Source organism: Gallinula chloropus (assembly GCF_964237585.1).
Source record: "Gallinula chloropus genome assembly, chromosome: 4".
In the NCBI taxonomy this organism is placed as follows: Eukaryota; Metazoa; Chordata; class Aves; order Gruiformes; family Rallidae; genus Gallinula; species Gallinula chloropus.
Window position 1 is genome coordinate 44,214,292 of NC_140088.1, and position 25,727 is coordinate 44,240,018.

At 44.9% G+C, this 25,727-nt stretch overlaps 1 protein-coding gene across 1 annotated transcript in view; it reads left to right on the forward strand.

Annotated features, from left to right (window-relative positions):
* Positions 1–22,299, forward strand: part of SIPA1L1 (signal induced proliferation associated 1 like 1) — a gene marked incomplete at its 5' end in the record, with an annotated part of 79,852 nt that extends 57,553 nt beyond the window's left edge. Inside the window, 8 exons of the mRNA XM_084262819.1 lie at positions 504–943; positions 7,147–7,386; positions 8,416–8,581; positions 13,289–13,532; positions 16,875–17,021; positions 20,632–20,746; positions 21,235–21,316; positions 21,902–22,299. Coding sequence (XP_084118945.1) covers positions 504–943; positions 7,147–7,386; positions 8,416–8,581; positions 13,289–13,532; positions 16,875–17,021; positions 20,632–20,746; positions 21,235–21,316; positions 21,902–22,045 — 1,578 coding nt within the window. The 3' untranslated portion in view covers positions 22,046–22,299. The remainder of the gene's footprint in view (positions 1–503; positions 944–7,146; positions 7,387–8,415; positions 8,582–13,288; positions 13,533–16,874; positions 17,022–20,631; positions 20,747–21,234; positions 21,317–21,901) is intronic.
* Between the last annotated feature and the right edge of the window lie 3,428 nt (positions 22,300–25,727).

Sequence of the window (25,727 nt, forward strand, 5' to 3'; positions counted from 1 at the left end):
TGTTTTTTTGCCCTCCTTCAAGCCTTTGATAGGCGATGGGATTGTTAAAATAACATGAGTACTTCATGTGGATTAGTTATGTTTCATATTCTAAAATGCTGTTGTCTTAGAATATTTTTAATTATAATAGTTATAAATCAAGTCAAAAGTCTACGCTGTTCAGCTAATGTCATTAGACTGTGCTGAGCAGAGCTGTGCTCAAAAGGAGATGGTGCGAAGTATTTTGGGACAAAATGCCAACAACTCTGACTCTCCCTGAACAGTTAAGATGTGGCTTCCAAATCCAGAGCACCTACATTATGTCGACATACAATTTTTAGCATTTACTGATCTCCTCAACACACCTATCCAACATCTCAAGGTAGAAGAGCTCCTGTTGTGCAGTGGTAACTTTTGTAACTGTTTATGTCCTCCTGCTCTTTGTTGCCATGATTCTGAAATGAAATAAACTTACCAGTGTGGGTTGTTTGGGGCTTTTTTTTTGATTGTTGTTTCTTCTGTAGTCTGACAGCCACTACTCCAGCCATTCCAGCAGCAATACTCTCTCCAGCAATGCCTCCAGTGCTCACAGTGATGAGAAGTGGTATGACAGCGGAGAGCGCACGGAATCGGAGCTGAATAGCTACAATTACCTTCAAGGGACTTCAGCTGATAGTGGCATAGATACCACTTCCTACGGACCTAGCCATGGCAGCACTGCCTCCCTGGGAGCAGCAACATCTCCCCGCACAGGGCTAACAAAGGAGAAAGTGGCACCACTGTGGCACAGCTCCAGTGAAGTGGTCTCCATTGCAGACAGGACATTAGAAAAAGACAGCCACATAGACCGAAAGACTGAGTCTTCACTGAGCCTGGATATTCACAGCAAGAGTCAACCAGCCTCCAATCCTCTAACAAGGGAGAACAGTGCTTACAGTCTTAGCGATGCCGTCTCACACACGAGGTAATTTTCACCTCTTATGAGATTGACCTCTCCACACTCATTTTCCCATTCTCACTCTGCAGCCTATCGAAAGTGAGAAGTGGATGTTGAAGAGAGGTTTCTACTTACGTTAACCAGTGTTTTGAAAGATCTCAGTGTGCAGAAGGCTTGAAAATTAAAACCGCCTTTAGTCTTTGCATCTGCTACTGCTTATAACACTAAAGAATGTCTTTGAGAGTCTATTCCTTACGGCTGCTACTAAAGTAATGTAAGACAGACATGTGCCTAATGTGTTTATAAGGAATAACTTGCAAGAACTGCAGTTCATAAATGGATCAGGAAATCAGCATGTTTTATTAATTCACATAATATTTAAGATGTGTGTTTAATATGAGGTTCTTTTTTTTCAGTCTTGCAAGTACACGTTTCAGATGTTTCCCCTTTTTCTCCCCCCACCCCAGTCTTTATGTTTGGAAATCTGCTCACAATCCCTATGATCGAGACTTGAGAGCACATTGCTCGGGAGTGCTAGCATGTAGATTTTAATTGCATTCTGCTGCTGCAAGCTTGTGGGTATGACACATTCCAGTCACCTTCCCCCCTCCCTCAGTTTTGCACTTGTAAAGGAGGCAATATCAAGTACATGTATAACGTGCTTAAACACCTCAGATGGAAGATACCCGCTTTACAAGTTAATCAGAGCTGCTGGAAGCAGAAAATATTGTAGGCAATTTTTTAACCCATTTCCCAAGAAGCATTGGGTGTACTTTTTAAAAATACTTGTACTGTGTCACACTAGCAACAAGGAAAAAAACCACAGCTCTTCCCACAAGATGTGTGATTGTCATGGCTTCTCAGCCTTGCTGAGCCTGACTGTTGTGTTTTTATTCTTAGGGCACATCTGTTTCGAGTGTGCAGCTGAAATACCTACAGGCTGGAGGTCTGAAGCAATTTTTGCTAATGGTTTTGAGCAAAGTCCAGTGAGTGCAAGGCTAGATGTTTATCAGACAGTTTAACAACTCTGCAGACAGTAGCTGCAAGTAGGGGGTTGTCATAGAGACTGTAATATAGGAATGGTCTCCATGTACACTGTCATGGTAATTTTCACCGAGTAACCTGTCGATGGTGGTCCCGCTCTGGTTTTCTACCTCTCTTAAAGCTCATATTCAGATGGCATAAATCCCACCCAGATTTTTGAGACTGGTGTTTCTAGCAGCTATGCATGTGTGAAGGACTCGAGCAGGTTTGTAGAAAACGCTCTGCAGAGGGATCTACTTAGATTTGGGGCAACATTAACATGCACCTCTTCCTTGCAGGTAAAAATGTCTGTGGTTACCTACAGTTTTCTCCCATTGGAGACAAGCATGATTATATGGATTTTTTAACACTTGTTAGAATTTACCCCGTGCCCGGTGGTACTTGTCTGGATGTAGCTAGCAGGAGCATTCAGTGTGAGATTCAAAATGCTGGTTGTAACAAAAGTTGTGGCATTTCCATTTGGAAGCATTTTTTCAGAAGCGACTCAAGCCTGTCTTGAAAACATCTGTGTAACTCTCGGAAGTTGGATTGTAAAGGTCTGCCTAATGGGAGCGGCATCTTTGGGTTCCTCTTCTCTTGAGCATGAAATAGGGTTAGTACAGTAGAAAAGCTGAGAAAACTTAATAGAAACCTATCTTTGCTGGGCAGGAGTACCCTGCCAGCTCTCATCTTTGCCTTCCATGGATATACTTTGCAACCTGATTGCAAACTTAAGTCTTGGGTGTTGTCTCATTATTTATTATATGGAAGCATTGGGTCTCTAAACATGGTATCCTCTGCGAGTGATTTGGATTCATTTACGTGATGTTTCCCCAATATTGAAATGATTCTCTGTGTGTTTTTTGGGGGTTGTTACTGACATTTCCAGTTAAAAGATTCCTTAGGCTTTATGCTAAAGAAAAGTCTTTTTTTTCACCCATTCTATTTAAAAACAAGATTTTAGAAAGGCAGCTCTTGCAGAGGATTAGTAGCAATTTGTACAGTATGGGGCATGATGCTCAAGAAACACTGCAGTGCTTGAACCCACATAATTTGTTTTGGTGGTGAAAATGTGACCTAAATGTGGCCTACCAATACTTAAAGGGGTCCTAAAGGAAAGTGGGAGAGGGACTATTCAGCAGGGAGTGCAGGGACAGGACAAGGCTTCAAACTGAAAGAGAGCAGGGTTAGGTCAAATGTTAGGAAGAAATTCTTTACTGTGAGGGTGGTGAGGCCCTGGCACAGGGTGCCCAGAGAGGCTGTTGGAGCCCCATTCCTGGAGGTGTTTCAGGCCAGGTTGGATGGGGCTGTGAGCAGCCTGGTCTAGTGAGGGTGTCCCTGCCCTTGGCAGGGGGTTGGAACTAGACGACATTTGAGGTCCCTTGTAACCTAAAGTATTCTGTAGTTCTGTGAAAAGACACGGACTGTCTTGTGTTCCTGCTTTATAATTTCTTCTTTTTGAAGATTGGAACATGTGTTTGCCTCACAATAAAGCAAAGGCTCAGTCTGGGCTAAAAAGCTTGCCTTTTGTTTCTCATGGCATCCGTGGTTGGTGGTTGCACAGCAAACAGCAGTGCTGACCTGAGGAAACCCTGGGTCCAGCTCTTTGTTCCCATCTCTCCCATAGCTCTCCCTGTGGAGGCACAACAACTTGGAGCTGGTGGCTTCATAAACTGGCACTTCCAAAATGTAACCACAACTGCCTGCTTCAGGGAGGTGAAGGAGAGGAGACGAAAGGATCATTGGGAACAGGCTGCTTTTTTGTGAGAAATGAACAGCTTAATTGGTGTGTTGCTCTACTGGTTTCTAAATTGTTATCCTTTGTTGCTTCTCACTTTTTTACCTATTGCCTGTGGATGCCAGAATGTCTGTAACGTCTTTAGAGTCAGGTTTCTGAGCAAGAAGAAAAGGAATTTGGCCCTAAAAAGAACTCTGTGACAAAAGAAAAGAAAATAACCACAAATTAGAGTGTTTGTGTCTGTAGAAGACAGGAGCGATAATTAGTGTTCAGATCATTTGATGGTGCATAAAAGACCTTGTACCTGAGAATTGGTGGAAAAAAGTAAATTATAGTGATTAATTTTTACAGCAGAGCTTCTGGCTGGGTTTTATTTTTCTTCTCCACCCCCATTCCCAAAGTCCTTCCTGATGATTGTGCAGATTTCTCATAGCATCCCAGGAGGATTGCATTATTTAGGCCAGTAATTATACAGAATCATTATAGCTGAATGTCATTAAATGAAGCCATATGCGCTGATGGCATGAATTGCCTAGGAAAAAAAACAAAGTCAGACTTCCATTTCCACCTAAACTAAGCGGTTTCTTATGCTCCTCTTGCTCAAACTAAGAGGAAAAAATCATGGCTATTTCTAATCAAGTGTCTTTTTTCATTACTTTCAGTAATTTTAAGATAGGAAATATTATTTAAAGATCGTAGAATACTTTTATGAAAGGGTCCTCTGCAATTCTTTCAGATTGTCACGTAGCATTGGAATTCTTTCCTTAATTTAATCCTTGATGTCTCAGTAATTGGAGACCAACAGTAGCTGTCTCTCTGTCCTGAGAATGAGGACTCAATTTCTTCCAGACACAATCAGGGTAGTCCAGGTGCCTCTCAGAACACATCCTCTGCGTGCTTCCTGGTGTCATACACTCTGATAACTTTGCAGCGCTACCGTAGTGCTCCAGCTCAGGTTTGGCTTTTCTAGAGTTTACCCAAAGCCTTTTGCTCTGCAGATACACCCTCTGTCTGTCAGGACCCCGTTGGCCTGGCCTGTGTTTACTTGCAGGGTGAAAAGCATCGTCCCTGGAGCAGAATATCCTCCCAAAATACTGTATTGCAGAGCCACAGCTCAAAAAGGCAATGCACTTTAAAGAAAAGTGGTTTTAAACTCGGTATGCTAATTTTCTTCTTTACTTGCCAGGCTGCTCTTGGCATATATTAGGTGATGCACATTATAATAAATATTAAAGTAATAATAATTAAAATACAGAATGTGTATGTACAATGACATGTAATGAAATATTATAATAACTTTTATTACATATACATATGCATTTTATATATAAATTTTATGTGGAGCATATTGAAAATCATTTTTGTCCTCTGTGCCTAGCAATATTAAAGATCAACACTCCCAGCCTGTCTTGGAGCTGTTAGTTTTTCCCAAGCAGTGCTTCCTTGAGAACTGCCTGATGGAGTTAGAAGCATTGGAACCTGCCTTTTCCTACACTGAATCAAAAGACTTCTCCACTTCATGAGTGTATCTAGAAAGGGGGTAAAAATAAAAATTTAAAAAGAAAAGAAATAGCCCCATACATTTTCTTGAAAGATGTTCATTTGCCCCACACCTTGGTGTTTTAATTTTCTGGTGGCGATGCCTCACAGATGGGCTGGTTTACTCAGCATGCGTAGGAGTTCTCTGTCAGTATTGAAAAGAGAAGGGGGAATGAAGAGAAATGTACTGCCTCTCCCCCAGCTCTTATCTTTTTTTTTTTTCTGTGTTCTTGCTGTAAATGATGTTTACTTACATCCTTTACGAATGTGAAGGTTGTGAGGTGTATCCCCAAATATACGAGCTTGATCAACAGGAAAATCTCTTACTGTTTTCCCCATCTGCCGTCTTCTGCATAGGCCTTTCACAAGTAGAGATGGAGGGAAGAAAAAAAGAGATGGAAGGAAGAAAAAAAAGAAATCTATGATTTAAAGTCTGTATTGTTGTCATTTGTTCTACCTGTATACAGGCAGCTGTGTCTTGGCCCTGATGTGAGGGTCTTTGCGGCCATCACCATGTGCATGAGATGGGAGCATGGGCTGCAGCAGCCAGTGCTGCTTGAGGGTGGACACCTCATTAAATCCACAGCATTTAAGTTTTGGCTTCACTTGAGCCATATGAGCGTGAAACCTAGATTTATTTTTTCTTAGACACCATCTGTTGTCAATGGAGAGCAAGGAGAAACTCCAAGGGATTAATCCTGCCAGTGCAGGAGACACCCCTAACTTCATATGAGGAGAATCACCTCCTAATGATATTTCTCCATTGACTACAGAAGGAACCAGACAAGTGCTGTAGGTGAGATAACTCACTTCTGTAGGGCAACATGGAGGTGAGATTATTTTCCCAGGTGGCAACGCAAATTTAACTGTAAATTCTTTTTTCTGTTTCAGTAAGAGAGGAGCAAAATACATTGTTTTATCGAGACATGAATAGAACCATGAAGAATTTTCTGTTAAGCTAAGAAAGAAGAGATCATTCAGTGACTTTATTCAGCCTCCCAGCTAATTTTTATTTCTCCGTCAGAAACTGTTCTTTACCAGGGGACCATCTGTTTCAGATTCCTTCCTCTCAGTGTTGGATACAGGGATGGAAATGTAGCAAAGTTGTGTAGAGAGCTGATAGAAAACTGGTCTCCAAATATCTAATGGTATTTCAGTACCAAGGCCAAACACAAAGCTTTCCTGTAACCATATTTAGAGCTGCCTGACCCTTTTAGAGTTGTCATAGTAAATATTGTCCCAGTGCTCCTGATGTTATTCAAGTTGCATCAATTTGAGTATCAGCGTAGCTAAAGAGTAGCTCCCATCTAAAGACCCCCTTCTCCTTCCAACACTAAGCTACAGCTGGTCATCCCATCTCTTTTTGGTCGAGACAAACTGTGATGCATTGGAGTCCTGCTCAAGCTTCTCAGTTTAATAGTCTTTTTTTGCGACGGTAGCTGCTTTTCAGGCAAAATCCAGGAAGCCCCCTTTTGAAAGATGTATGGAGTTCTTGTTTGGTTTGTTGTAGAGTCTTAAAGAGATGCATCCTGTTGCTTAAATCCCTTCAAAATACATTTTCTTCCACATCCAGGAATTCCAACAAGAAATTGGACTTGGGTTCTTTTTTGCTAATTCAGCTACGATCACTGCTATTACTTTTAAGCTACCTAATGACTGTAAACCCTACAGTTCTCACTTGTGAAGGGGAATGACAGAGAGTGATGTCTTGCATCTTTAAGGGTTGCTTACGTTGTTTTTCATTACTATGTGAGATGTATTTAATGAAAATGGTGGAAGGCCCTTAAGAAGAGTGAACTGGTTTTGCTACTCTGCCCACTCTGGATAAGAGTAACATCTTGTACCCTGAGTTCTGCTTTTAAAATACTTAAACAAGGTGGGGATATACACATTTGAGGCAATTTTTGTCTTTATTATGTTTTTCTCCTAGTACCATGAGCTCACGACACTCTGCCAGCCCGGTTGTTTTCACCAGTGCCAGAAGCTCACCTAAAGAAGAGCTTCATTCTGCTACTTCTCCCCAGCTCGCACCTTCTTTCTCCTCCTCCTCTTCCTCCTCATCTGGTCCTAGGACTTTCTACCCTCGCCAGGGTGCTACTAGCAAGTATCTGATCGGATGGAAAAAGCCAGAAGGGACAATAAACTCAGTGGGGTTTATGGATTCAAGAAAGTAAGACCTTTTTTGGTTCTCTTGTTCAGTTATTTGCTTTCACTGTGAAGAAGCATTGAGATCTTCGACGCTTCTCTGTATAGAAAAGCTCAAGACTATTTAATAGAATGCTTACTGTTCTGGAGCACCTAATCTCTAATCTAGAGGCCAGCAGTTTGGGTTGAATATTTGGGACTTAGCTGATCTCATTCCCCATGAACCTGTAAAAGATGATTTTTTTAATCCTTTCTAGAGAACTGCCTGGATTTCAGTCCTATTAAAGCTTATCTTTCCTTGGGACTTCATAAAGGTGACTTGAAATGCTATTTGAGCAAACATTAACAATCCTCTTTGTGCGGAGCCTGAGTTTTCATTAAGCCTGCCATCCATGGAGTAGCTCTGTGGCGCTCCAGGTTGCCTTGTTAAGATTGCTAACAGCGTTCACTCTAACTGGCTGAAAGCAAGCCAAGATCTTTCTGCATTACAATGTGCAACCACCTTTTTTGGAAGAGAAGCTGAGAAACAGCTTACTAGCAAAAACGTTGTTCCTCTAGGTCTAGTATGACTTGGAAAACAAGTGGTCCAGAAAGCCCATTTCAAAGTAATTTATTTGACCCTTCTTGACTTTTATTGGGTCAAGCACGGTATGCCTAGATGATACTGATAAATGGGCTGTCAAAAAGAGATGGTGGAACTTTGCGATAACTGCATTATAAAAAGCCAGTTTAAAGAGACTAAAGAAACTCAGTGATTTGCTGTTTTGGGGCTCGTTTGAAGACATCTGTATTTCTCTCTTTTGTACAGAACACATGTTATTTTAATAGTCAGTCCCTTATTGGGAGGAAGTGTTCTGATAACCTTAAATGTATTGCTTCAACAGGTATTCGTTAAGATGAAGCTCTCCTGTGCTAGCCAAACCCCTTCCCTCCTCCACACCCCCCTACCTAGGACTTTCTTTGAAAATCATGCGGGTGCTGTAATTCCTGTTTCACTCATGCCTCCTGCCCCAGGGCTTTGAGACCTGAATATGTCTATTCCGTTTCATTTAAGACGTCACCAGAGTGATGGCAACGAAATGGCCCACCCTCGGCTGCGTGCTTCAGCAAGAGACCTACGAGCGTCACCGAAACGAGCATCCAAGTCTACTGTTGAAGAAGAGCTGAAGAAATTGATTGATCTTGATAGCCCAACACCTGAATCCCAGAAGAATTTTAAGGTATGTTAGAGAGACACTCTGTTATCTGGCTGTCTCTTGTTCAGAGTTAAGTGAAATCTGAGAATGCCTGAAGAGCAAGGCACAGGTCCTCTTCTGATCCAAGTCATAGTTCTGTTGATACAAAATAGAAAAGTGTAAAGTTACACTTTGTAAGACACTGATGATAGAGTTCGTTGCTGCCTAGCCTTATCAACTGATAGAGCAAATCACAGAATCCGAGAATCTCCTGAGCTGGAAGGGACCTGTAAGGACCATCAAGTCCAACTCCTGGCTCCACACAGGGCCAGACAAGGCAGAGCATGGGACTGAGCACATCGTCCAGATGCTTCTTGAGCTCAGCCCAGCTTGGGGCTGTGACCACTTCCCTGGGGAGCCTGTTCCAGTGCCCAACCCCCCTCTCAGCACAGAACCCCTTCCTGACATCCAACCTAAACCTCCTGTCGCAGCTTCATGCTGTTCCCTTGGGTTCTATCCCTGGCCACCAAGGAGAGGAGATTTGCGCCTGCCCCTTCACACCCCCTCGTCAGGAAGCCACAGACCACGATGAGGTCTCCCCTCAGCCTCCTCCTCTCCTGGTTGTACAAACCAAATGCTTCACAATTTTGAAAAGGGTGAAGCTCTAAGATTTCTGTGTGGAAAATGCTGAGTGCTTTCAAGGTAGTCCAAGCTGAAGCATTCATCTATACAGAGCTTAATCCGTTGGACTTTGTGTTGGACTCAGGAGGTTCTCAGGTAGGATCTTTTCAATTCTTACCCTGAACAACAAAATAAAACACAGAACATGCCTTGAATTCTCATCGTGGACAGGAAGTCATCAGTTTCATCACAGACTTATCCCCTGGAGAAATAAATTTGGAAACAGTGTCACTATTATGGACACTGCAATATCACTACGATTTTGTGTGCAAATTTCAAGAGACTTCTATGCCAGATTGCAAAGAACATTTTAGGACTGCTGGCTCATGGAAAATCCTGTAGTGTTGTCTCATGCATTTGAATTGTTCTTCTCTGATTTTATCACTAGACAGCAACCTGGGGGTTGACTCAATGACCTCTTGAGGTCCCTTCCAACCCCTACAATTCTGTGATTCTGTGACTTGACAGGATTGAAACTCCTCGCAAAAAGCACATTTTTATGCCCCTCTCATCCTGTTACTGCACAAGGAACAAGACTGCTCCCTAAACTTAAGCAAATACTTACGAAATAGTTAGAAATGTTTCCTGCTGTGATTCAAAATGTGTACCATAACATATAGCATATACTAATTTTTTTAATCCATCATTTTGAAGAGAACATCGTGATGCCTACAGTCTCTATGTACAGCTGGTGCTTAAGAGCTCAGGCTCATCACCTACAGCCCAGATGGTTTCCACAGCAACCATGCAGCAGAGAGAGCTGCAGCTTCTTCCCTTGCTTGTAAAAACCCAAAGTGGCTTATTAAAACTTGTAAGAGCTAGCTTCCATACACACGTTATTTCAGTGTTACCTTTAAGGCCAGAGGGGAAAACAAACCTTGCCAATGGCTAGATAGCTTTTTCTTAGGTTTGTGGTAGTTCTGAAGGGGTGGGACATGAGCAAGGATCTCCTGTTGGTTTGAGAACAATCTCCTTGTTTAAATAGGTGACCTGAGGGCCATGAAGAGTGTTTATGTTCCAGGGTTAGTTGTATTTCTGCTTTGGGGTTAGTGAATCCATTCTTACCCTAGTTGTTACTTCCTGGGGACTATAACAAGTTTCTTAACTCAGGTGAGGCATTTGATACCTTTCAGCACATTAATAACATTCTATCACACCAATAAGTAACATCCTTTCCATTGTAACTGTCATTTCTGTCCACTGCCTGATTTGTATTTCATCTTACAAAAGAAGATTCTCTTAGGGCATAAAATTTTTTGACAGTGACTTTGTTTTGGTTTGTTTTGCTCTTTTCTTCCTGAAGAAAGGATAATGCCCTTTGTGGTGGTTTAGCCCTGGCTGGAGGCCAGACGCCCACCAAAGTCAGTCTATTACTCCCCTTCTTAGTTGGACAGGGGAGAAAATACACATCAAGAGGCTCAGGAGACAAAATAAGGACAGGGAGAGATCATTCTATCATCCACAGCATGGGCAAAACAGACTCAACACAGAGTGAAGAAGGAAAACTACCTAATTTATTCTGCTACACTACAAAGAACAGTGAAACCGGAGTTGGGAGCATGACCAGATCTTAAAACAAACGCAACCAGATCTTAAAACAGTTTCCCCCCACCACTCCCTCCTTAGCAGACTTCAGTCAGAATTTTGCTACCTTCTTCCCCCCTGTTCACAGCACAGGGGCGGGGCAGGGACTGGAGAAAATGGGGTTCTCGGTAGCACCTTCCCCCCACCCCTCCATTCTCCGCAGACTTCCCTTTAGCCATGATCTTGCTCCCTTCTTCCCCCTGCTCGCAGTACAGGGGGGCAGGGACTGGGAAAAATGGGGCTCTTGGTTACTTCTTCATGAGCTGTTTTCCTTTTCCAGATCTTAAAACACCTCTGACCTCCCCCCTGCTCCCTTCTTAGCAGACTTCACTCTAGTCGTGATTTCACTCCCTTCTTCCCCCGATGGCAGCACAGGGGGGCAGGGACTGGGAGATGGGGGCTTCGGTCAGTCCCTTGCAAGTTGGTTTCCTTCTCGGCCAGAGGTGGGGGGCGCATTCATTCCACACCCTCCCCCTGCTGCACTGTGGGGTCTCACCCACGGGAGACAGTCCTCCACGAACTTCTCCAATGTGAGTCCTTTCCCACAGGGCTTTATCTCTTTATCACAGTGTCTCTCAGTCCCAGTCCTCCACGGGATTCCGAGCCTCCCCCCACCAAACCTGTTACGATGCAAATATTTCTCTCTCATCTCTGTGTCTCTGATTGTCCTCATGGCTGCCAGTGCTGGCAGGGGCTTATCCCAATGTAGGGTCCCAGTGTCTTCTCTATGTCTCCATCTGCTCCATCCAGCGTGGAGCCCATCCATGGGCTGCAGGTGGGGTCTCAGTCTTTTCCATGGGTTTCTCCACGGGCTGCAGGGGCATCTTTCTCTCCAGCACCTGGGACGCCTCCTTCCCTTCCCTTTCCCAGCCTTGGTGTCTGCACAGCTCGTTACATCTTCTCACTCCCTTCTTTGGTGGCAAAATGCAGCTGCTTCTGGATTGTTTTCTCCTATATGTGATTCTCAGAGGCGCTATGACTATCTCTAGCCGTGACTTTGGCCTTGAATTGTCTGATGTTTACACTGAGGCTGGCAGAAAACTGTAACTGGTGGTTCCAGCTCCTAATTCTTGAACACTAAATGAACTGTGTGACCCTCGAGTAAGCGCTGCTTGACTTGGCAGCTCTTTTTCCTTTGCCACTTCGAGGGAGGTTCCATTGGACATTAACCTACTGATCGAGCTTTTAAATTTCAGAATAAAAACAGCAGCTTGACCCTTGATGTAACACAGTGTCAGCCATGTACCAGAAGCTGTCATTTCTGTAGTGTTAACTGTTATGTCCTAGAGGGAGGCAAGGTAGGAGGGAGGAGTTGACAGAACAGAAGGTTGGCATGGGATGTGGCCTCTCTCCTTCCTTGTTTTTTGATGACAGAAGGTTTTTGCCAGTAATCTTAATTTTTTTCTGTTCCTTAATCATAAAACCAAAGCTCACAGCAATCTTTTAGTACTAAAAGTACTAAAAGTAATGCCTGGGGGGAGGTGGATTCAGATTGTCATCTTACTGTTCAGTGCCAGTAGTCCTTCCTCCACACTCTTCTCCCACCTAGTAGTGAGGATTTTTGATCATAGGAATTAAGTGCTGTCTGTTTAGACATCTTTTTTTCCTGAGAGAACTGTTTTTATGTGCAAATGGGCAACTCTTTATAATGTTTAATGCTTCCAGAAAACTCATTATCTCCTTTTTGGTTTAAACTCCCTTACAGTGCAAATGAGGGAGATGAGGTCTCCCTTTGTTTGCTTTTTCTCCATGAAAGCCCCTGGCCAAATTTCAACCAAACCCATAAATTAAGGTTTAGCCTTGGAGATAGTTATATTGCGAGATGTTCAGTAAAAACCAGTGTCTCTGCTGATGGGACTGGTGCATGTTCTTTGATAGCAGCTTGCTGGTGCTGGCCAGAGAGTGCATAACTCCTGGCTAACCACAACATGGCCTTCTCCTGAGGGGAGCATGGAGGAAGCTGGGATGATGGTGGGGGTGAGACGTGAGTTCTCTTACTGATGGGACAACTTAATTTTGATTCAGATCCTTCTGAAGAGTCGAAGCGGTGGTGGGCGTTCCTAGTTGTTGTTCAGTAATGTGAGACTTTTAATTAGTTGGCATTTGCTGGGGCTCTGCATGCAGGAAGGCAGCCTCCCCCAGGCATGAGGGAGAGCTTTGGTTTATGCAGCATTTGGTCTGCTTCTGTAAACATTCTCTCTGCTACAAGTCAACTCTAGAATCCATGCGGGCTGCCCAAAGAGAAGTTTGAAAGGCATTTAAGTGGTAGAATGTGAGATTGGTTAAAAAAGACCTGTGTATGTTACCTAGTTTTAATCTCAATCAAAGCAGATTCCTCCTATCTGCTCTGAAAAAATAGGTTAACATTTGCTTTCTTATTTAAAAAAAAAGTTTTAAATAAAATATTTCAACATAGACTTCAAAAGTGTCTTTATTGATTTCTTTTTCTCCTCTCGTTTCTTTTTATCTGTTTTTATGAATGTATAGTCACACACTCTGTCCTGTCAGTCTCCCTTTCCCAGCACTCCTACCACAAGGCGTGCCTTGCAAAGGACTTTGTCAGATGAGAGTATTTACAGTGGTCAAAGGGACCACTTCTTCACCTCCCGGGCCTCGCTCTTGGACCAAGCCATGCCAAATGATGTACTGTTCACCAGCACGTACCCTTCTCTCCCCAAATCCCTGCCGTTACGGAGACCATCCTACACCTTGGGAATGAAATCTCTACACGGTAAGTGGGTTTCCCTTTTGGGTTTTTGTTTTTTTTTGCTTTCAGAGGAATCCATTGTGAATCACATGAAGTGTTTGTTACAGCGATTAGTGCTTCCATCTTGATTTTGCTAAAATAAGGAGAGTCAAGTCATGTGCCTGCCCTAAAATAGGGCAGGAATGGTTTTTTTCCTCACTTGGGTGGGTGTCAGACTGCACGACTTGGCGTGCAGTTACTATGTGGAAGAAGCAGAAAAATTTGCCTCATTGGCTATAAGTTTTCACCATTTCTTCCAGGAGCCATCTGGACCAGTCAAACTGTGGTGCCTGGTTATCCACCAGTGACAGCTACAAGTGTTGGTTCCTTTAGTGGGGCATTATGGGAGCAAAATTCCATTAGGAAAATAATGATTTATAAGTGGATAAATACCAGCGGATATTCATATGTACCATATCAGATACAGCTTTTATTGCTCCACCTGCTTTTGAACGTATAGAAGGGTATGGCTGCAGTTATCAGTGGAGCTTTAAAAACGTTTTCAGTGACTGCAGCAGCTAAACTTAGGTAAATCCACAGATCTGCAGATCTCTTTGCTGAGACCAACAGGATGAAGTTTAACAAGGCCAAGTGTAGAGTGCTGTACATGGGACATAACAACCCCATGCAGCACTACAGGCTTGGGGGAGACTGGCTGGAGAGCTGTCAGGCGGAGAAGGACCTGGGGGTGTTGGTTGACAGCAGGCTGAATATGAGCCAGCAGTGTGCCCAGGCGGCCAAGAAAGCCAATGGCATCCTGGCTTGTATCAGAAACAGTGTGGCCAGTAGGTCTGGGGAGGTGATTGTGCCCCTGTACTCGGCATTGGTGAGGCGGCACCTTGAGTGCTGCGTCCAGTTCTGGGCTCCTCACCATAAGAAGGACATTGAGGTCCTGGAGCAAGTGCAAGAAGGGCAACCAGGCTGGGGAAGGGGCTGGAGGGAAAATCCTATGAGGAGCGGCTGAGGGAGCTGGGGATGCTCAGCCTGGAGAAGAGGAGGCTGAGAGGAGACCTTATCACCACCTACAACTACCTGACAGGAGGGTGCAGAGGGGTAGGAGATGGTCTCTTCAGCCAGGCAACAGGAGATAGGACAAGGGGAAATGGCACGAAGCTGCCCCAGGGCAGGGTTAGATCAGATGTTAGGAGAAAGTTCTTCACTGAAAGATTTGTCAGGGCCTGGAACAGGCTGCCCAGGGAGGGGGTTGAGTCACCTTCCCTGGGTGTGTTTAACAGACAGGTAGATGAGGTACTTAGGGATATGGTTTAGTAGAGGACAGGAATGGTTGGACTTGATGATCTTTAAAGGTCTTTTCCAACCTTGTGATTCTGATTCTCATCTCCTGGGTTGTGTTTTGCTGCCTGTGATCGTCTCCGTGGGTGAGAAGGGGAATTTTCACGGGTTCCCACTGTACCTCAGCTAACTGTGTACCAAACATAGAGCTAGATCTCACAGTGTAGGATCCTGCAGTGTTTCCTGCAGAAGCACTTATCTGCTCTGATTTATTCAGGTTTTAGTGTGTTTCAGGGGGCATATGCAAGGCTATCAATAGATGCAAGTCACTGTAGTGGGCCCTGAGCATGGTCTGGTTTTAGATACATAGATATATTTGACAGTGCAGTCTGCTGAAGAAAGATATTTTGAAGTCTTTTCATCTGCCTGTGATCACCAGGCATCGGTTGTCTGTGTTGAACCTGACTTTCTCATGAGCTGTTGTTTGTGTAGAACATGTTTCTCACGTGAGAGTTGGGAAACTGAGCTCTCTTTGCTTCTACTTTTCATGTGCATTAAAATAACTCCACAGGCTTTCTTACACCTGCAACTGGCTGCTGGATTTGACTCCTGAGAGCCTGGGGTCAGAAGACGAGTGGCACCATCCGAGTAGAAGTGGAAAAGCAGCATTAGGTCTCTCTGTTTAGGATGCCTGTGTGTTCTGAAATGAAAAACTCACAAAACTTTTCACTGTTGCGTTCTCTCCAAGAGGCCAAACTGATTCCTCCTAGTGCATAAGCTTTATACATATGTCAACAACACAAGATCTTCCCTTCTCTGTAAAATGTAGGCCTGCGTGATGAAACCAGCTGTTTGAGTGACACATGGATTGGCTTTCCCCCTGCCCCCAACTCGCCTTTGCTGAGAAGGATTAAGTAGAGCTGGATATTTAATACCACGAGTATTCGTTGGCTTCCAGCTATTCAAAATTCTTTTGATCCTCAGATGACAAAGAGCAGCCGTGCCGGCGTACCGTCGCTTGTTTTGGAGAGGGAAAACAATGAGCTAAAATCTTCTTACTCATCTATCTTAATTAACAATATAATTCACACTTTTAAAAACAGGTGATTTTTCAAGCAGTTAGGTGTTGGGTTTTATTCTTCTGAATCTATGTATCTTTTCATTAATGTAAATATTTTCTTGTTAAGAACTTACCAAATACTTGCCCTCTCTTGGGGAGATAGCACAGGAATCCTACAAAGGTTTTGAAAACCTGCTTTACACCCCGGTGGAGAGCATGAGGAAGCAGGTTGTTGCTGCTTCTGAGCTTACACACGTGCTGCCTGACCCGGCATCGCGTGTGTTGTGCTTGTCCAGCCAGCAAACTGAAATAAAGAAGCTAATTGTTGGTTTGCAACTTGGTCTATCCCTCATTACTGGCAAGAATTCAAGTGCTTCACTTTGCTAGGCACCTCTTTGCACAAAAATTACAGGGGCTTTATATCCTCCTTTCAAGCTTGCCGATGTTTGTCTCTGTAGCGGGACGTGTACCGGCTTATGGGTGGGTGTGGGTATTTTTCAGTAAAGATCAAGAGGTTTCACTAAACTGCTGAGAGGGGTGCAATGCTTTGGAAATCATTTTAAGGGTTTTCTGTTCTGATTCATCTTGGTAGGCTGAAGTCTGCTCCTATTGGTTTGCAGGATTTGTAAAGAGGGGAGCAAAGAGACCCAGTGTTGTATTTTTACAGGAGCAGATAGGTGCTACGGAGCGTAGAAGCTCCAGGAAGCTGCAAAGCCCTCCAGAGTATCCTGCAGCTTGTGCAGGGGCAGGAATTGTTGGGTGGAAGAAGTGGGGGGTGCTTTTGAAGTGCTGACCTGCAAGGATTCAGGCAGGTTAGAAAGGAGCTGAATGTCCAGGTGGGAAGCCCTGTCTCAGGAAACTGGCGTGTCACATGCTGTGTCTGTTCAGCTACAGTTGATCAAACATTCTACTCAGTCTGGCTCCAAAAGTGCTATCCCAGAAAAATTAAAAATAGGGATGCATTAGTATTAAGAAAGGAATTTGGGTGGGGTTTTTTTTTAATGGAGTTTATCATTTGTTCTGCATTACTCTAGGAGAGTTTTCTGCCTCAGACAGCTCCCTCACAGATATCCAGGAGCAAAGACGGCAGCCCATGCCAGACCCTGGTCTTATGCCATTGCCTGATTCTGCCTCTGATCTGGACTGGTCAAACTTGGTAGATGCTGCCAAAGCCTTTGAAGGTAAGTTTTCACAATACACTACTTAGAAAGCTGGTCTTTGTGCACGTTTCACCAGGGGAGTGTGCTGCCTGCTTAATTTGTTTTAATCTTGACTCTCGCTTTCTCTAGCTTTTGTTGTTGTGACTGTTTCTACTTAGTTTGAAGGCTAAGCTCATTTAAAGCAGCAACTCGAATTTTAACAGCCTAAAACTTTTCCTGTAATGCTCAGATACCATTTCTTCATCCCAGAATCCTTCTGCGCTACGGTTTGGCCCGATCCCTGTGAAACTGGCTGCTTTCCCTTTCCCGCAGAGCAGCTGCAGACACCGTAGCTGGGGTGGGAAAGACATCTGGCACCAAAGTGCAGGAGTCAAGTCAAATAGCAGGGGAGAAGCATTTATGAGCACACTAGTGGCTGCTTGCTTACTGCGCTACCGAGAAGTCTCTAGTGCAGCTGCAGCGCGCTGCCGAGGCCATTTGGGACACACGCCTTGTTGGTGTACACTTTTCCATTGCCGTTCTTCCCCTCACACACTCAGACTTGTGCCGAAGTGTTGCTTCATCCTATGGCCCTTTCCATCTCCTTGACACTTAGGAAACGGAGCAGGACTCTAAGCTGCCTAGATGTATTTGAATTTAAAATTAAATACTCTTCAGCCCAAAGGGAGTTTTCCTTACAGTTACTGTAATCCGATGGAATATTGTGTGCGGCGCTGGGCTCCCAGAGTCAAGGAGGACAGGGAGCTACTGGAGAGGGTACAAAACAGGGCTTGAAGATGGTGAGGGGACTCGAACAGCTCTCCTACAAAGAGAGGCTTGGAGGGACTTGGGACTTTATAGCCTAGAGAAGACTGAGGGGGGATTTTACCTATGCTGATAAATACTTGAGAGATGGGGTCAGTCTTTTTTCAGTGGTGCCCAGGGACAGGAAAAGGGGCAGTGGGCCCCTTGAACATAGGATGTTCCACCTAAACATGAGGAGGAACTTCTTTACTGGGGGGTAACAGAGCACTGGGACAGGCTGCCCAGAGAGGTTGTGGAGTCTCCTTTTCTGGAGACATTCAAACTCTGCCTGGACGCCTCCCTGTGCGACCTGCTTGAGGTGATCCTGCTCTGGCAGAGGGTTGGACTTGGATGATCTTCCAGAGGTTCCTTACAACCCCAACCATTCTGTGATTCTGTGAACAACCCTGACTGTTCTGTTAGTCTGTGAAAAGTCTTCTGGACTTTCAGGAGGTCCTTTTCTTAATCTACACAAATGCTTTCCCACCTTCATGAAAGTGTTTCCATCATCCTCAATTCTCTAGACGTTATTCTGCATGGATGGAGAAGGCTGGGAAATAACTTGCTTTCTTGGCTGTTCTCTGGTAGTAGCCATATATATCATAAAGACAGCACATGTCTAAGTTGGTGTTCAAGGCATACGGGTGCGCTGTGCTCTGTTGCTGCAGGAGTTGTAGGATCAGTATGTTTTTCATTTCTGCTGTGCAGTCTTGGAAAAGAGTATTCAAAAATAAGCCTTAGTCCTCAAGAGTGTAGTGATGGCTTTTTCACCACCACATAGGAACAAAACCCAGGTATTAATATATTTCACCGTGCTCAGCAGTTTCCATGTAAAAGCTCTCCCTTGGGGTTTTTGGTTAGATTTATTTGACTGTCCTTATTATCCAAACCCCTCACTTTTGTAGGCCCCACATGCACTCGTGTTTCTCTGTAGCAGTGCGTCCAAAGTCAGTGTGGGGAAGGTCACAAAGGGACGGCTCCAGTGAAGAAAAGCTGGGGGTTAATGCTTTGGCTGGCACGTTCATCAAACCGCTGTAAAAATGTTTGGATTTGACTTGGAGTGGGAACAGCTGTCTGATGTCAGTGTAATCCCAGTCTCCGGCAGTATCTGCCAGGTGCCACAGGGATTGACAGAGACCAAGCAGCCCAAATTCCCATCTGGACACCTCTCCTCTACATCGTTGATCGGGGTCTTTATCACAAACGCCCGTACTTACCAGTAGTGATATCTGCAACCAGCTGAAACAAAAGCTCCCTGGATCCCTGAGCTGCACCAACCCTTCAGTATTTCCATTCAAAGGAGGAAAAAAATAGAGGAGCAGGACAAGTTCCATCAAATACCCAGGCACGCTAATTTTAGCCTTGCTGAAAGCACAGAATAAAAGATTTTCTGAGCAGAAAAAGACAATACTGTTCTGTTTCTAGTGAGAGCCCAGTGGCTGCTCAGGCAGAGATATGTTCATTTATCAGAGTAGAAAGTGTTTACGTTACTGTTTATTCCAGAGGTAGGGCCGGTTGGTAGTTTGCAATCACACCACATGTGATGTTAATTTAGAGATGGGTTGATACATCTGAGTAGTTACAGGACAAAGTAGTATAGAAAAACCTGAAAGAGGTTTCACGTCTCAATCTGAAAACCTCTTCTAAAGCATAAGGAAAAAATTTTGGGTTCTCAAAAATCCCCTTGGTCATTTGACTTTCCACATGTAAACTGTGCACTGTGAACTTTTCTTTCCTCAAGATAAAGGGATCCTTTATGGAGAGACAGAGTTACCGGGTACCGTCATGCAGTTGTGCCCAGGAAGCTCTGCACAGTGTTCATTGTTCCAGTGTGGCTTCTTGCCTCCCCTGGAATTGACGTTGGGTGGGCTCTGCAGGCACTGACCAGGTATCTGAGGGGCAACAGATTGGCCATGAGCCAGCAGTGTGCCCTGGCAGCCAAGAAGGCCAATGGGGTCCTGGGGGGCATTAAAAGAAGTGTGGCCAGCAGGTCAAAGGAGGTGATCCTCTCCATCTGCACTCCCCTGGTCAGGCCCCACTTGGAGTATTGTGTCCAGTTCTGGGCTCCCTGGTGTGGAAAAGACGGGGATCTCCTGGAGAGAGTCCAGAGGAAGGCTAACAAACATGATTAAGGGCCTGGAGCATCTCCCCTATGAGGAAAGGCCGAGTGAGCTGGGACTGTTCAGCCTTGAGAAAAGAAGACTGAGAGAGAATCTGATCAATGTTTATCAATATCTGAAGTGTGGGACACAGGGGGAAATGGCCAGCCTCTTCTCAGTGGTCTGTGGGGACAGGACAAGGGGCAATGGCCTCAAGTTGGAGCACAGGAAGTTCTGCACCAATCTGGGGAAGAACTTTTACCCAGTGAGGGTGACAGAGCCCTGGGACAGGCTGCCCAGGCGGGTGTGGAGTCTCCTTCTCTGGAGAGATTCAAGACCCATCTGGATGCCTCCCTGTGCGACCTGTCCTCGGGAGCTGCTTTGGCAGGGGGGTTGGACCTGATGATCTCTGGAGGTCCCTTCCAACCCCTACGATTCTGTGATCTCTGCTTTGCGCTCTCTTGCATGTCCCTCCTGGAGAGCTGCTTGGCCATGTCCGGGCAGCATGTGCCTGCTGCACCAGAGCACATACTTGCATGCTGAATCCAGAGCAGTGGAGAACTTGGTGCAAACATCTGCAGTGCCAGTTTGCTTCTGTCATGTGGATATTGGTATATCACCTCATCACCTTACCTTGCTCGAGACAAACGTTTCAGATAGTTTTGAGATGGTGCAGTGTAGCTGTTGTGCTGTGCATGAACAAATAATCATTGCTGCTACCATTGTTTTCTCTCTGATTGCCTTCTCAGTTCAGCGAGCTTCCTTCTTTGCTGCTGCTGATGAAAATCACAGACCTGTGAGCGCTGCCTCCAGTAGTGATCAGGCCGAGGACCAGCTTACTGCACAGATAAAGCCTTACACAGGGTAAGTAGATACACCAGGTATGCAGGCTTCCTCAGCATAAACCAGGCACCTTTCTTTGGAAGCCAGGTTTTGCCAGGACTCTTCACAACTTCTCATGAAGATAGTGGTGGGAGGTGAAAAGAGAAGAATCATAAGCACAAGTGAACCTTTTTGCAGGTTTGTCCTTGTCTGGGATGTTTTTGAATGTGTCCAAAGCAGCGGTAATTTAAGGCACATATAATGTAGAGAGTAAAATGTAGAGGGCACATAAAGTAGAGAGAAGTCAAGCAGTGGGATGGCCCCAACAAGTTATGTTTGTTCCACTGATTCATGTGCTACTGATGCCTCATGTTTCCATGTACTCTGCTAGGTTTTGTTTGTTCGTTCTGTGACTCCTTAGTGTGCCCGAGCGGGTACTTAAATCCAGCCACGCAGTACAGACCAGGCTGCTGGCTCCCTGCGTGGAGACAGTCCTATCAATGCTACTTCTTGTTTCCTGCTTTCAACAGTAAAGAATCTCCTCCGACTCTTGCCTCTAAAGTGGACCAACTGGAAGGTTTGCTGAAGATGCTGCAAGAGGATTTAAGGAAGGTAACTCTTTCACCTACAGAAAATCTGTAACACACGTTTAGTGCTGATAGGTGATGCTAATAACTATGTAATCCTGCTTTGCCGTGCCAGAGCCTGTGATAGTCTCATCTCCATGTAAATACTGCTGATGTTGAAAAGTTGACGGTAAATGATACGTTTACTGTGGAAACTTCCCATATTCTGTTACTGCCTGCTTGGTCTGAGAAGGATCTGCTGTGGTCAGATGAGAAGTCTCTTAGCTGGGGAAGCATTTGCAGGAACTTCTCCTGTCTCTTCAGCAGTTAACCATCAGCAGTTGTACATACAGAACAGGTCAAGCCAGGTTTTATTTCACCTCTTGGAGAACCAGCTCCTGTACTAGAATTTAATACAGAGAAATCCCACCTATTCAAGCAAAAAATGAGGAATAAAACCTGTCAGGTGCCCCACAGATACAAACCTATGTACATAAAACCCATGCACATAAAATCCCTAATTAAAAACCCAACTCACGCTTAATCTCTTAAGAGAATCTTGCCTCTCTGTGTAGATAGGAAGCATGATCTAACATTTCCACTAAGATCTGTATTTTTCCTCGTGCCTAAGGAAAAAGAAGACAAGGCCAGTCTTCAGGCTGAAGTGCAGCATCTGCGGGAAGACAACTTGAGGTTACAGGAGGAATCCCAGAACGCAACTGAAAAACTGAAGAAATTCACTGAATGGGTTTTCAACACAATTGACATGAACTGAGGACAGCCTACGGGGAAGGAAACTATCTGTTATGAATATTATTACTGGGACTTAAGCTTTAATGCCACCTTAATCATGACGTGTGAAAGTATAGTCGGAGCACTTCCCTGTCCTTCATCCTCCAATAACCTTTTTTTGCATCTCTGCGCCGCACTCAGAACAATCGCAGATCAACAATCAGTGTGTCTGCCTTTTGTAGAGAGAGAAGAGAAAAAAAACAAAGTAAATAATTTTAAAAAGGTAAAATAAAAGTTTAACTGCTAAAATGTGAATGTCTATTTTTTGCACATTGTCTCTTTATCTGTTATGTACAAAAATGATTTGGAGGCTGGGTCAGGCTTGCTGTTCCGTCAGCCTCCATTTCCATTAACTCCTTTCTCTCTGTTTCAGGTAATCTGCTTTTCCTTGCAGCTTTGGCAAATATTATGACATCTAGAGAATTAGCAAGAAGTGTTTATTTTCCTGCTCTCCTTACGTTGTTTTCCGAGGTATGCCACAGACAAGGGGATGTAATGCAATGTTTTAGGTGTCTCCTTCGCAATTTGCGCTTGATCGCTCGTGCTACCTTCCCATACATGACAGAGAACGCGTGTCCATAGCGTGTGGTACAGGGCAACCGGCGGCGTGAGGTTTGGAGAGAGGCTAGAGAGGTGAGCCATGGGTGAGGCTGTTAGCACACATCTCTTGCATTAGCATTTCCCAGCAGCCTTTGTTTCCCCTGTGGAAACAACAGCTGCAAGTAACTTTCCCAACAGCAGAACTAGGCGGGCTGCAGCTCACACGCTGTCAGGCAGGCTGAGAGACACTGAGGGCTGTTCTGTGCCGCTTGGGCAGAGTCCCCTCCCCTCCCAGGGGAACCTGCTCTTTACGGACCTGCAGGAGACCTGGGCTGAAGTTGTAAAGAGATTTAAGGTTTCTTTCCCCTGAGCTGTTTCCATGAAAACCCACATAAACCCTCTCCGTGCACCTGCCCTCCCGTTCCATTTCTCTGGGCTTCTCAAATTGCAGCAGACTTGAGAAGTGTTTATTCAACCTGTGTTTTATTATGTGAGAGGTCTTGCAACTCTCTTAGTGTGGTAGACAGCGGCACATGTAAAGGTGACTTAGAGACGTGTTTTTCAAAGCGCTGGGACAGGGTTGGAGCTCTGAAATCCCCAATCCCCTGTGAAGCTGTCGAGTGTGAGATTTCCCAAACTGCCTCATGCCAGGAAAGTTAATTTCTTGTTCTTTGAAGGAACAGCTAGCTTGCCACAACACGTTACCTCTCCAGAAAGTACCTTTTAGGTGTCAGAGTACGACTTCCAAGCGCTGCAGTCTGCAAAGGTAATGAACGCTGCAGCGTGCTGAGAAACCTTTTTACTCCCTCCTAGGAGTCACTACCTTAATAAATATTGCCTTGCGTAAAGTGCAATATATTTAGGGGTTAATTTCAAGAGTATCCACTCCCTCCCCTTTACTGCACTCTCAAATAGTCAGATTAAAATCATCAGGCAGGGTCTCCTCGCAGAAACTTCCACGCTCTTTTCAAATCCCTTTTTCATGCTCTTTAATCTTGCTCCACACAAGTACATGCTACACTTCAACCTCAAACTTCATTTGTGATGCTAATCCCCATGGAGTTCTTCTCTACTGTTTTGTCATGGAAATGGATCTCTTTGGAACTATTTCTGGAGTGCTTTTGTAAAGGTTTAGAATGTCTTGGGTTTTTTAATGACTTGTATGAAGGAGATTTATATAATGCCTGATATTATTTGTAAATGGGAAATATTGCTAACATCTCTGAGCATCCTGAAGTCTTGCTTTTATTCTCTTTTATTTTTAAGTTTTGTTTTTATTTTATTTCCAAAAATATTTTGGGACTTGGGGCAGACTATTTATTAGAGTTTTGCAACAGAGTTCTTCTTGTATGATGCCACTGAAGGCTACTTGTAAAATTCTGACAATAAAACTCATTTTAAAGGCTCTTCTAAACCATTTTCTTCTGATTTTGTTGGGTTTGTTGCTTAAGGTTTTCTAGGGTGTCTGTTTCTTCCTGCTTGCTGCTTCTACCACTTTTCTCAGTGCTTGGCTGTCAAAGAGTTTCATCCTTTATCAGGTTTGTACTATCTCTCTGGAAACTGTTATTTGGTATGTCCACAGGCACTCCTCATCCCTTACCTTTTTACTTGTATTGCTGCACAAACACGTTTTCTTCCTCCCTCTGCAGGGTTTTGCTACCTTTGACAGTGACTCTGAGCTTCATCAGGCTGATGGGGTAAAGGAGGGGCAGTGGGGATTTATGATTTATTAGCATTTTAGAACTTAATAGACCAAACTGGAGCCAACTTAGGTCAAAACCAAACCTGCCCGGCACATCTCCCCACAAGTACACACAGCTTTCAGCATCCAGAGCCAAACCTGTGAGGGTGCCACATGAGGCGTTAGGTTTGGTTTGTTTACCAGATCTCCCTTGATTTGGGAGATGGCCATGGACATGTTTCAAACAGACCTTTTTTTGGCCCAGTGGGTCACCGTTCTGCGCAGCTGAACAGTGTGGAACTCGGTCCCTCTGCAGGAAGGTGTCTTCTGGGTTGACTGAATGGATCCTTAAAAGGCACTTCACTAGCTGTGACGTTACCTGGCCAAGAGAGCTCTGAAAGCAGCAAGAGAAGCAGAAGGACCTGGTTGAAAACTATGGGTTGAGTCTTGGAAAGCAAGCTAGGTGCTGCCTTATCATTTGTAACGGGATGCTGGTACCTGAGTTGAAGCAGAAAGTTCCCGGCAGGTTGAGGAGCTGCCCTGCCCACATCCATGATGAACTCATGCCAGAGGTTCCCATGCTCCACTGTTGATGATGCTAAGTCAGCTGAGACCAGGGCAAGATGGAACTTGCAGGCATCTCCTTACAGCCTGAGCAGTTCCTGGCCTGGGCAGAAGGGGGAGGGCTGCGGGGGAAGAGCGTGGGTGGCAGGGCCTGCCCTATTTCACCTGTTTCTCCCAAGAAAGTGATGGTTTATATTCCCGGAAAGAGCTTTGTATTCCTTGTCTACACTTGAGCATGAAGGTGCTTTTCCCCCTGAGACAGGGTTTTGGAAAGCCAGAGGTGCAGCAGATGTATGGCCGCCTTCTCTCAAAATCCCCATATCAGGGGGAAGGGAGGGGTCACCAGGGCGGCTGCAGCTTGCTGGGTGGATGATACTCTGTCAGAGGCCAAGTGGGATGTAGGTGTCAGGTCAGAGGTATCGGGCTGCGGTAAGTGAGCTGTGAGGCAGGCTGGGGCGGAAGGGAGAGGTTGGTGGGAAGGGGGCTGGGGAGCTAGTTCTGGGGTCAGGGGAGAGATGCAGGGTGGAATGTTTTCTTTCTCAAGAAGCACGGGGACTGTACTATAGCCTGTTGTTTCTGTGGGAAGCCGCATTCCAGCCATGGAGAAATGGGTATTGCAAGGAAGCCTTTTCCCCAGCCTGTCCTTTCATGGGAAAGGTCCCTATGAGCCAGGCACAAGCTGGGAGGGTTGTCTGCTTTTATTGCTCTTTCTTGTGCCACCTTTTGGGTAGAGGGTTAACACATCCTCTGTTAAAGCAGTCAGCTGTCTCCCAGCAGACACATCTGTACAGCGTTGGTCTGGTACGTGAGCTACTTGCTTGGCTACAAGACAGCAGGGGAACAGAGGCAGCTGCTGTCTACCAGCTGGTATGGCATCCAA